The sequence below is a fragment of the Pelophylax lessonae genome (assembly GCF_965119305.1).
Source record: "Pelophylax lessonae genome assembly, chromosome: 5".
Taxonomy (NCBI): Eukaryota; Metazoa; Chordata; class Amphibia; order Anura; family Ranidae; genus Pelophylax; species Pelophylax lessonae.
The window spans coordinates 160,986,889-160,997,785 of NC_138772.1; the positions used below are offsets into that span (position 1 = coordinate 160,986,889).

The 10,897-nt window shown below is 38.2% G+C and overlaps 1 protein-coding gene across 1 annotated transcript in view; it reads left to right on the forward strand.

Moving 5' to 3' along the window:
* Positions 1 to 6,516, forward strand: part of TGFBR2 (transforming growth factor beta receptor 2) — a gene marked incomplete at its 5' end in the record, with an annotated part of 245,809 nt that extends 239,293 nt beyond the window's left edge. The window contains one exon of the mRNA XM_082258911.1: positions 5,475 to 6,516. Within this exon, the coding sequence (XP_082115037.1) occupies positions 5,475 to 5,654 (180 nt within the window). The 3' untranslated portion in view covers positions 5,655 to 6,516. The remainder of the gene's footprint in view (positions 1 to 5,474) is intronic.
* Positions 6,517 to 10,897: the final 4,381 nt, after the last annotated feature.

Here is a 10,897-nt window from a genome sequence, read left to right on the forward strand (position 1 = left end):
GAGTAGGGGGAGTATGGAACAGGCAGCACCCTCAAACCTTCAGAAGTATGAGATGAACCTCAACAACTTGGAAAGGTGGATCTCTCTCACACGTACCAACACAGACTATCCCCCAATTTAACTGATCCCCAAAGGTTTTTGATTAAATAGCGGAATAGAAAATATGATCCCAAAAAAGTGTATGTATATCACACGTACACAACCACACTAGGCCCCAATTACTATTGTTTGTACCCCTAAAAGGCTAGGAGTAGGGGGAGTATGGAACAGGCAGCACCCTCAAACCTTCAGAAGTATGAGATGAACCCCAACAACTTGGAAAGGTGGATCTCTCTCACACGTACCAACACAGACTATCCCCCAATTTAACTGATCCCCAAAGGTTTTTGATTAAATAGCGGAATAGAAAATATGATCCCAAAAAAGTGTATGTATATCACACGTACACAACCACACTAGGCCCCAATTACTATTGTTTGTACCCCTAAAAGGCTAGATGAGGAGTAGGGGGAGTATGGAACAGGCAGCACCCTCAAACCTTCAGAAGTATGAGATGAACCCCAACAACTTGGAAAGGTGGATCTCTCTCACACGTACCAACACAGACTATCCCCCAATTTAACTGATCCCCAAAGGTTTTTGATTAAATAGCGGAATAGAAAATATGATCCCAAAAAAGTGTATGTATATCACACGTACACAACCACACTAGGCCCCAATTACTATTGTTTGTACCCCTAAAAGGCTAGGAGTAGGGGGAGTATGGAACAGGCAGCACCCTCAAACCTTCAGAAGTATGAGATGAACCCCAACAACTTGGAAAGGTGGATCTCTCTCACACGTACCAACACAGACTATCCCCCAATTTAACTGATCCCCAAAGGTTTTTGATTAAATAGCGGAATAGAAAATATGATCCCAAAAAAGTGTATGTATATCACACGTACACAACCACACTAGGCCCCAATTACTATTGTTTGTACCCCTAAAAGGCTAGGAGTAGGGGGAGTATGGAACAGGCAGCACCCTCAAACCTTCAGAAGTATGAGATGAACCTCAACAACTTGGAAAGGTGGATCTCTCTCACACGTACCAACACAGACTATCCCCCAATTTAACTGATCCCCAAAGGTTTTTGATTAAATAGCGGAATAGAAAATATGATCCCAAAAAAGTGTATGTATATCACACGTACACAACCACACTAGGCCCCAATTACTATTGTTTGTACCCCTAAAAGGCTAGGAGTAGGGGGAGTATGGAACAGGCAGCACCCTCAAACCTTCAGAAGTATGAGATGAACCCCAACAACTTGGAAAGGTGGATCTCTCTCACACGTACCAACACAGACTATCCCCCAATTTAACTGATCCCCAAAGGTTTTTGATTAAATAGCGGAATAGAAAATATGATCCCAAAAAAGTGTATGTATATCACACGTACACAACCACACTAGGCCCCAATTACTATTGTTTGTACCCCTAAAAGGCTAGGAGTAGGGGGGGTATGGAACAGGCAGCACCCTCAAACCTTCAGAAGTATGAGATGAACCCCAACAACTTGGAAAGGTGGATCTCTCTCACACGTACCAACACAGACTATCCCCCAATTTAACTGATCCCCAAAGGTTTTTGATTAAATAGCGGAATAGAAAATATGATCCCAAAAAAGTGTATGTATATCACACGTACACAACCACACTAGGCCCCAATTACTATTGTTTGTACCCCTAAAAGGCTAGGAGTAGGGGGAGTATGGAACAGGCAGCACCCTCAAACCTTCAGAAGTATGAGATGAACCCCAACAACTTGGAAAGGTGGATCTCTCTCACACGTACCAACACAGACTATCCCCCAATTTAACTGATCCCCAAAGGTTTTTGATTAAATAGCGGAATAGAAAATATGATCCCAAAAAAGTGTATGTATATCACACGTACACAACCACACTAGGCCCCAATTACTATTGTTTGTACCCCTAAAAGGCTAGGAGTAGGGGGAGTATGGAACAGGCAGCACCCTCAAACCTTCAGAAGTATGAGATGAACCCCAACAACTTGGAAAGGTGGATCTCTCTCACACGTACCAACACAGACTATCCCCCAATTTAACTGATCCCCAAAGGTTTTTGATTAAATAGCGGAATAGAAAATATGATCCCAAAAAAGTGTATGTATATCACACGTACACAACCACACTAGGCCCCAATTACTATTGTTTGTACCCCTAAAAGGCTAGATGAGGAGTAGGGGGAGTATGGAACAGGCAGCACCCTCAAACCTTCAGTATGAGATTGTGTTCACTGTACCCCACAAAGATTGAGTTCACTGCACCCCACAATGATTGTGTTCACTGCACCCCACAAAGATTGTGTTCACTGCACCTCACAAAGATTGTGTTCACTGTACCCCCCAAAGATTGTGTTCACTGCACCCCACAAAGATTCTGTTCACTGTACCCCACAAAGATTGTGTTCACTGCACCCCAAAAAGATTGTGTTCACTGCACCCCAAAAAGGATGTTGTTCACTGCACCCCAAAAAGGATGTTGTTCACTCCACCCCAAAAAGATTGTGTTCACTGCACCCCACAAAGATTGTGTTCACTGCACCCCAAAAAGATTGTGTTCACTGCACCCCAAAAATGATTTTGTTCACTGCACCCCAAAAATGATTTTGTTCACTGCACCCCAAAAAGGATGTTGTTCACTCCACCCCAAAAAGATTGTGTTCACTGCACCCCAAAAAGATTGTGTTCACTGCACCCCACAAAGGATTTTGTTCACTGCACCCCAAAAAGATTGTGTTCACTGCACCCCAAAAAGGATGTTGTTCACTGCACCCCAAAAAGGATTTTGTTCACTGCACCCCAAAAAGATTGTGTTCACTGCACCCCACAAAGGATTTTGTTCACTGCACCCCACAAAGATTGTGTTCACTGCACACCAAAAAGGATTGTGTTCACTGCACCCCAAAAAGATTGTGTTCACTGCAGCCCAAAAAGATTGTGTTCACTGCAGCCCAAAAAGATTGTGTTCACTGCAGCCCAAAAAGATTGTGTTCACTGCAGCCCAAAAAGATTGTGTTCACTGCAGCCCAAAAAGATTGTGTTCACTGCAGCTCACACACAGAAAAATGGATGTGGATCACTGACACCTGCCTATCTCCAATCCCACACCACACAGCAATATCGATTGTAGTTTGTAGAACACAGTTTCCCTAAAATTCAGCAGACTCTGTCCCTAACAGGATTGAGAAGAGATCGTAGATCAGGATTGAGTGCAGACCCCACCCCCCACACAGCAATATCGATTGTAGTTTGTAGAAGACACTGACCCTATATAATTCAGCAGACTCTATCCCTAAAATGCCTACAACTCGCCCTGCCTAAACACTCCGACCTGTCCCTCAATTCTATCCGGACACAAATGGTTTTTTCCTGCCTATCTTTCCCTAATCAGCAGCCAGCACGTTGATGTGTGCTCTGTCCCTGAATCTAAGCAGCATAATGACGCCGCTGCGGCTGCCTCGAACTTATAAAGACTTGGTCACATGCTTCAGACGGCCAATCACAGCTACTGAGACATTTGCAGGCATGGCTGGGATGGCTTAAGGCACACCAGTTAAACGATTGTTGATTGGCTGTTGAAAGCCCGCCATGAAAAGAGCGCCAAAGCATGCAAAACCCGGAAATAAAACGACCGAACACGGATTTTTACCCGAACATACAGTAAAGTGTCCGTGTCCGTGTTCGGGTACAAAAAATCCAATTATTCGGTACGAACACGAATAATACAGTCCGTGTTCGCTCAACACTAGTAGTAATGAAAATGGAGTTTTGTATGAGTAAAGAAGGGGGTAATTTTCCACAGACTTACATGAAATGTGGGTACTTTGGCTTGTGTGGGGGGAACCCTTCTTGGTTTGCCTGGAATGTTATAATAATGGCACATTATATCGGAGTCAGAGATAAGTTTTAATAATTCTTTCATGAACCACTGGATATAAGCTTGAGTCACTTACAGTTGTGGATATGACGTGGATATACCAGCAGGGGGAGCCCCGGTCTTGTATTCCGGTTATTCCCTGATGAATAAGGATGTGCAAGTGAGCCTGAGAGAAAGGCATTTTGACACTTGGAAAGTACATCCGACAATGCATAAATATAGCATTGTCGGATGAAAAACTTACTGTTTGTTGCGGTAAGAGGGGAAGGTATCCAGAGGTAGCGCGTCCTGGGCGTCCGTCACGTTCCCTCGAACGTGACGGACGCCCAGGACGCGCTACCTCTGGATACCTTCCCCTCTTACCGCAACAAACAGTACGTTTTTCATCCGACAATCCTATATTTATGCATTGTTGGATGTACTTTCCAAGTGTCAAAATGCCTTTCTCTCAGGCTCACTTGCACATCCTTATTCATCAGGGAATAACCTTAATACAAGACCGGGGCTCCCCCTGCTGGTATATCCACGTCATATCCACAACTGTAAGTGACTCAAGCTTATATACAGTGGTTCATGAAAGAATTATTAAAACTTATCTCTGACTCCGATATAATGTGCCATTATTATAACCAAGAAGGGTTCCCCCCACACAAGCCAAAGTACCCACATTTCATGTAAGTCTGTGGAAAATTACCCCCTTCTTTACTCATACAAAACTCCATTTTCATTACTACCATTTTTTTCACATCACAGATAGCAAGTCCTCCAAAATCCTGTGTGAATAGCTTTGGGAGAACAAATAGAAAGGTCCAGGATCTGACTTTTTAGTCACAAGTATGTGTATACTTACCTCATTATACAAATAAATTCCCTATTTTTGATGCATTGCATTTCTTGACATGTACCCACTATATATCTTTCAGATATGGTGGCCCCCTCTCTTCCTTGATAAAGGCAATATATGCCTAAATGCGTCGGAAGTTTCAGATATACTCTCTCTCAACTAAGCTCACACACATTGAGCAAGAACTGACAGAGATCTATATCAGAGTCACCATTCACATTGTCACGTCTCTACCTTATTACTCACCTTCTCACATGGGTCTATAACCCATTGGCACATTATGATGATTATCATTGTATGCATTATTATGCAAATTATCTTTAATAAATTGTAACAGTTTTTTTTTTACTACGTGTTCTATTACCTGACTGAGCTCTTAAAGTCCCACCCCCTTGGCTTGAGGCACCAAATCTTTTTCTCTGACTAGTCAACAGGCTGGGGGTGGAGAGAGAGCACTACTGATTTCCTTAATTTTAAGTATTATAACCCACCTAGCTGTGCGGTGTGAGGGGGCTATGCAAATCTCAGGACTAGATAAACAGAAAGACAAATCCTTTGAAATGTATAACAGCTCTCGCATATATTTCTTCTATTTAGATACGTAAAGATCAACTTTAAGCAGTATGCAGATAAATATATTATTTGTATTTATTTGTACACCAAATAATTTCTGTATCTTTCCCCAGGGCATCCAGCTTGTATGTGAAACCATAACAGAATGTTGGGACCATGACCCAGAGGCCAGGCTCACTGCCCAATGCGTAGACGAGAGATTTAATGAGTTAGAAAATCTTGACAGAATCTCTGAGAAAAGCTGCTCGGAAGAAAAAATACCAGAAGACTGTACAGAAAACACAAACAAGTGAAACATACACTGCAAATACTTTGTCTTAAATATAAATTCAGGACTGCAACCTAAGCAGCTGAGGAAATCACTTGCATAAAGTACGCACTGAACGTTTAACTCCAGAGACATGACAGGGCAAGTCCCAATTGCTGCTGGAGCGATGTCATATATGCTTCCCACAAGAACTGTCTTATCTGTGGGGCCCAAAGCAATTATGGAATGTAACGTCTGAATCCCAACAGATAATAGACACAAAACTCTATTCTGAGTCTCTTCAACGCACACTATAAGTGTTTTTTTTTTTTTGGTCTAAAGTAACCACCCCCAAATGCTTTACCCAGAAGTTACCTCTTCTGCCCCTTTGGTGCTGCCATAGGGTGATACATTTCCTCAGGACATTTTTATGTTATTTCTAATATAGCCATACTTTACTTGCACTTTATAAAATTGTGTATAAAACTACACATTGGCTTTAATGTATGTAAGTATTGTCTCTCATAAACCAAAAGTATATTACCAGGAAAATCTACAGGGCATAGGAGCATACAAGAATAATGAAAAGAACACAAAAAATTGTTAAGAAGTCTAGCGATAAGCTCTTGTTACATATTTTTGTATTTCATAGTAGGAATATTATATTTTATCAGAACCAAACTTTTTACTTGTTAAACGTTAAGGTGAAGTGGATTTACATATGAGCACTGTACACGTTCTGTTTTCTTAGAATTAAAGCACAGGATAGGGATCTAGTTTCTAGATTTAATCTAGATGTAAGAGTTTTGGATTTTACCCATAACTAGTAATCTGCTTGAAACATCAATGAAAGGCCACATGCTAATAGATTACCTCTTTATGAGGTTCGAAAACATTTCCTTCCAAAATGTGTGGACTAATTTGTCAATATTACATTTTGCACATGAATACTTGGAATGACCATTTATCCTGGTTCAGGAGGAAAAAGCATAACATGGAATAGAAGTTGAGTTGTACTTTTAAAAAGGGCTGTGTATTTTTTTCATATTATCAGAAGATATATTAAGATTGGCTCTCTACTGATATGTGCATTTGTGGCAACGAATATGCATCTTGTAAAGATTTTATGTGGAAAGGAGTTTGGTGCACAAGGCATACCTTTCTGATTGTACACTAATTTACACACAAATGCACTTACATGTGAAAATGAGATCTAGGGTGGAGACAATTTGAAAAAGATTCAAGTGCGTTTGAATATTTCCTTGTTAATAAGTGTTATGAATAAAACCTCACCCTGCCTTTAAAAGCTTTTTATACGTTTCTGATTCTGCTAAAGTGCATAAATGTGACCTATAGGTTAAAAGAAGGCCTACTAAGCTATAGCGTTGGGCGAGGGTGAAAAGGGGAAAATCTGTTGCTTTCTACTTTCATAATGGAAAGCAACATTATGCGCCTTAGGTGTTGTTATGAAAAACATACATTTCTTTGAAGCTCTTTGGCTCAGTGTTATAGTAACATGGAGTTATTGGGAGGTCCATTGATGTAAAACCATAAAGGGCTGTTGTGTTAGCTATTATAAAATGGAAATATTTTTTTTCTAAGAGCAATCTTATCTCAAGGGTTGCTCAAATCAAGATGAATAATATAGCTTTGAGTGGGCACTGATTTGTTGCATCACACATAAGCTTTGAATACTGTATCTCAGAGGGGCTGCAGTGGTAATATACGTATATTTGCAGCGGTTTGTGTCCACCACCCATCCTCAACCTCTGGTAGGTGCCCTTCACAGCTATGTGTTAGTACTGTGTTTTGAAGAACCTATCTACAGAGAGTGACAATATCATTTGGTATATAATAGCCATGGCAGTTGAGCAAAACTAGGAACTTTGATAGACCTATCTTGCAAAAAGAGTCCCTGAGAAATCTGAGTAGACCGTCTGTAGTTCAGTTGCAATCATCTATGCAATACCAAGGATGTACATTTTTGAGAAATTTGCCTTTAATACAATCCTGTTTTCTAAAGTTATCTTAGTTTTTTTTATCATATCTATTTAAATACATCTATTCTAAATATTACATTATTTTAAAAACTAATATAATGGTGACCTTTATTACATTAGAAGTGAGGCTTGCATTTATATAACATAAAAATTAATATAATTCAGATAACTGAGCTTAATAAGAAAAAGTATGTATATACTCTCAAAGAATAACTAAAAACCATTATTTAAAAACAAGCATTTTAGTTTTATAGAAAATATATTATTTCGTTAAGCAAACTGTAAGTTGTTTTTTCCTAAGCTTCCAAAGTCTTGTCGTGAGTTAATTTATATAAAGAAAAATGAATAGTGATTACGTTAGCATATTCAGGAAACCCCATATAAATGAATATAATGGTATTAAAGTCCTGGTCATCAAATGTCCTGAATTTTACAGACCATCGTTTATCAATAATCAATTTTTTCTTTATGTTATTTCTCAATTTACCTCCAGTTATGAAACAATGACTACCATAGAAAATTACATTCGTACTATTTTTGCTATCTAACCTAGCATCATCAATGGATACTAACTGTTTTTTAAATGTAATATACAGAGGGTTTTCTGTCTCCTGTATATTATACCAAATATATTGTATCTTAAATGTCTGTCTTTTTTTAATGATTTTAGAGGAATTATTTATTATATATGCACAGTTATAACTCTATTTCATAATTGTTAGCTCATCATAGCTATTGATGGGTTGTACCCCACATCTACGATCTGTTTAAAACTGTATTTGGAGACATTGTTAGAGCATATAAGCTAACCAAATTTATAAGTAAAGAAATTTTGAAAGAATATTGGCAAATATAATAAAGTAAAGTCTATTTTTGCCAAGCTAAGCTTGTTTATACTCAACTACATTGACATTTTGACAAATATACCTAGTGCATTTTGCTTGGACTTTGGACACGCAAAGGTCTTAATTCTTTGCTGCCACTACTATTATAAATCCTTGTACCTTATTGCATTTGGAGTGCATTTGGAGTGCTGAATCTTACATTGGTTCTGTAACGTATGTGAGCAACCAAGATATATTTTCCATACCTGAGAGGATAAATGCATGAGTTTAACCTCTCAGCAGTCATCTAACAGTTTTATATGGTTTTTCAAAATCTAAAACTGATAAGATGAGCTCTAAACGTAGGGAATTCCGTTCATCAAACAATACTTTTAAGTTTTTTTTGTTCAAGAAATCTGTTTCAAGGGTGTGCTTAAAATACATTTTTTTTTAGTAAAAGGAATGTGGACATCTGTTTTTATGCACAATAAAGCACATTAAAGCACAGATATATCCAGCATGATCTGTTATGAGGATTGTTCTTTAACTTTATGTATTCTGTAGGACTGACATTTTTTTTCTTTGATATATAGTTTAGCTGTTGCCCTGTTTGAATACAGAGATTATGGAAGCAGTTCTATTAAATGCACTCAGTATAAATGTGGCAAGCATTTCAATGATATTATAAACTCAAGTAAAATGTGTAGCTGAAAGCAGGAAATCCAATATTTCAGTCAAATATACAAAGATGCAGGGACAGTTTAGTTTAAAGAGGTTTAAACATTTCATCTTTGTTTACTGATTTTCTTTTAAAATATGTATTTTTTTATTCTAAAGGCCAACTTCATTTTGTTAGCTTCAAGATGTGTTTCAGCAATAAGATCTCATTTTAATACGCATGTCTCACAGAGACTATAATGTGTTCAGGTTCACTGAGCTAAACAATTACCTTACATTGAGGTATTTTTAATACATAGTTGAAACCCTGAAAAGTCACTTGAAAACAGATTTTTATCTTGGTAACAATTGTCTTTCTGCAGGTTAGATTTGTATTTTATCAAGATAGAAAAGCAATACTGTTGTCATAACAAACCAATACTTGATAAAGATTCAGCATAGTGAGATAGTGAGATCCTCATTGTATACTGTAGCTAAATTTGAGCTTGCTCATATTATAATGGTTAATTTCAGGAAATTGAAAAAATGTATGGAATTTTCCTAAGAATCAATTGTTTGTTCTGGTTTTACATTTCTACAGAGTAGAATTTGAGTCCAATGGTAAAGGGCACTGCGTGGTAATACTAAATAGCAATGGTGTACTTGCATTATGTGTAGAATAGTTTAAACTGCATATTAAAACAAGTAAAACGTACCCTCTCCCTGAATATAAGGGATGCCAATGAAGCCATCTTACTAACACTTAAAGGATTATATGGCCAAGGGTAGGTGCTGTTAAAAAAAACATCTGTAACTGCAGTGTAGCTGTAGGAATATGTAATTCTTCCAAGCAACATGGAGTGAATTTGAGGAAATGATTGACACAGCAGAGTTTGAACCAAAGCCATGGTTTTCGTGAGTGATTACGTGCATTGTGGCTTTCCGGTCAATAACTTTCTCCATGGCAGGGGCTAAGGAACAGACAGTACACTACAGGAGCAAGCTAAGTTACACTAGCTAAATACCCTATTTTGAGTGTGTTTGCTAAAGGTATATGTTATGAATCCTGTTTTAGCCCTTTTCAGCAATTATTTAACCCGAGCACTGTATAACCTAAGGGAAATGAGCAACTTCAATTTCTCTATTACATTAGGAAGTAGAAAGCACACTTACAAGAGGTGAAACCTTCTACATAAGCACTAAATATATACGGTGATGTTCATGGTCCAGTTGCATGCCGATTTGATGGTTCAAGTGAGCAATAGCAAGACTTATAACTACAGAGAATTGTAAACTTGTTAAAGGACCTTAGTGTGGGGACTGATTAAATTTTCAACTAGATGAGTAACAAGCTATAGTGTGGTGAGCTTAAAACTATCCAGGTCACTCAGCACCTGCCATTTTCAGCATCTGCCAGGCTTTGCCCAGCATTAAGGCCACCAAAGTAGCTTTAAATTAGCTAAGCAGACTGCCAAAAGCAGGCTTCTGTGTTATCTACTGTCAGAATACCAGGGTGTTTCTTTTTAGTTATAAAAATAGATATTGGACCCCAACAGATTTCCCTTAGAGTACCAGTCTAACACAGCTCATTGTGTTAATAGATTGTGCAGTTTTTAAGCTAATTCTGAAAACGATTTGATTATTTGGATAATTTTTTTCAGTTCTAAAGATAAACTTAAAAAAAATGTCATTTTAGTATGTAAAGCTTATCTAAAGCTTATCTAAAACCAAAAGCAAAAAATACACAGTACAGTATATTGCAGAGTACCATTCCTTAGATACAGTGTCATTCAAGGAACAATTTCAGA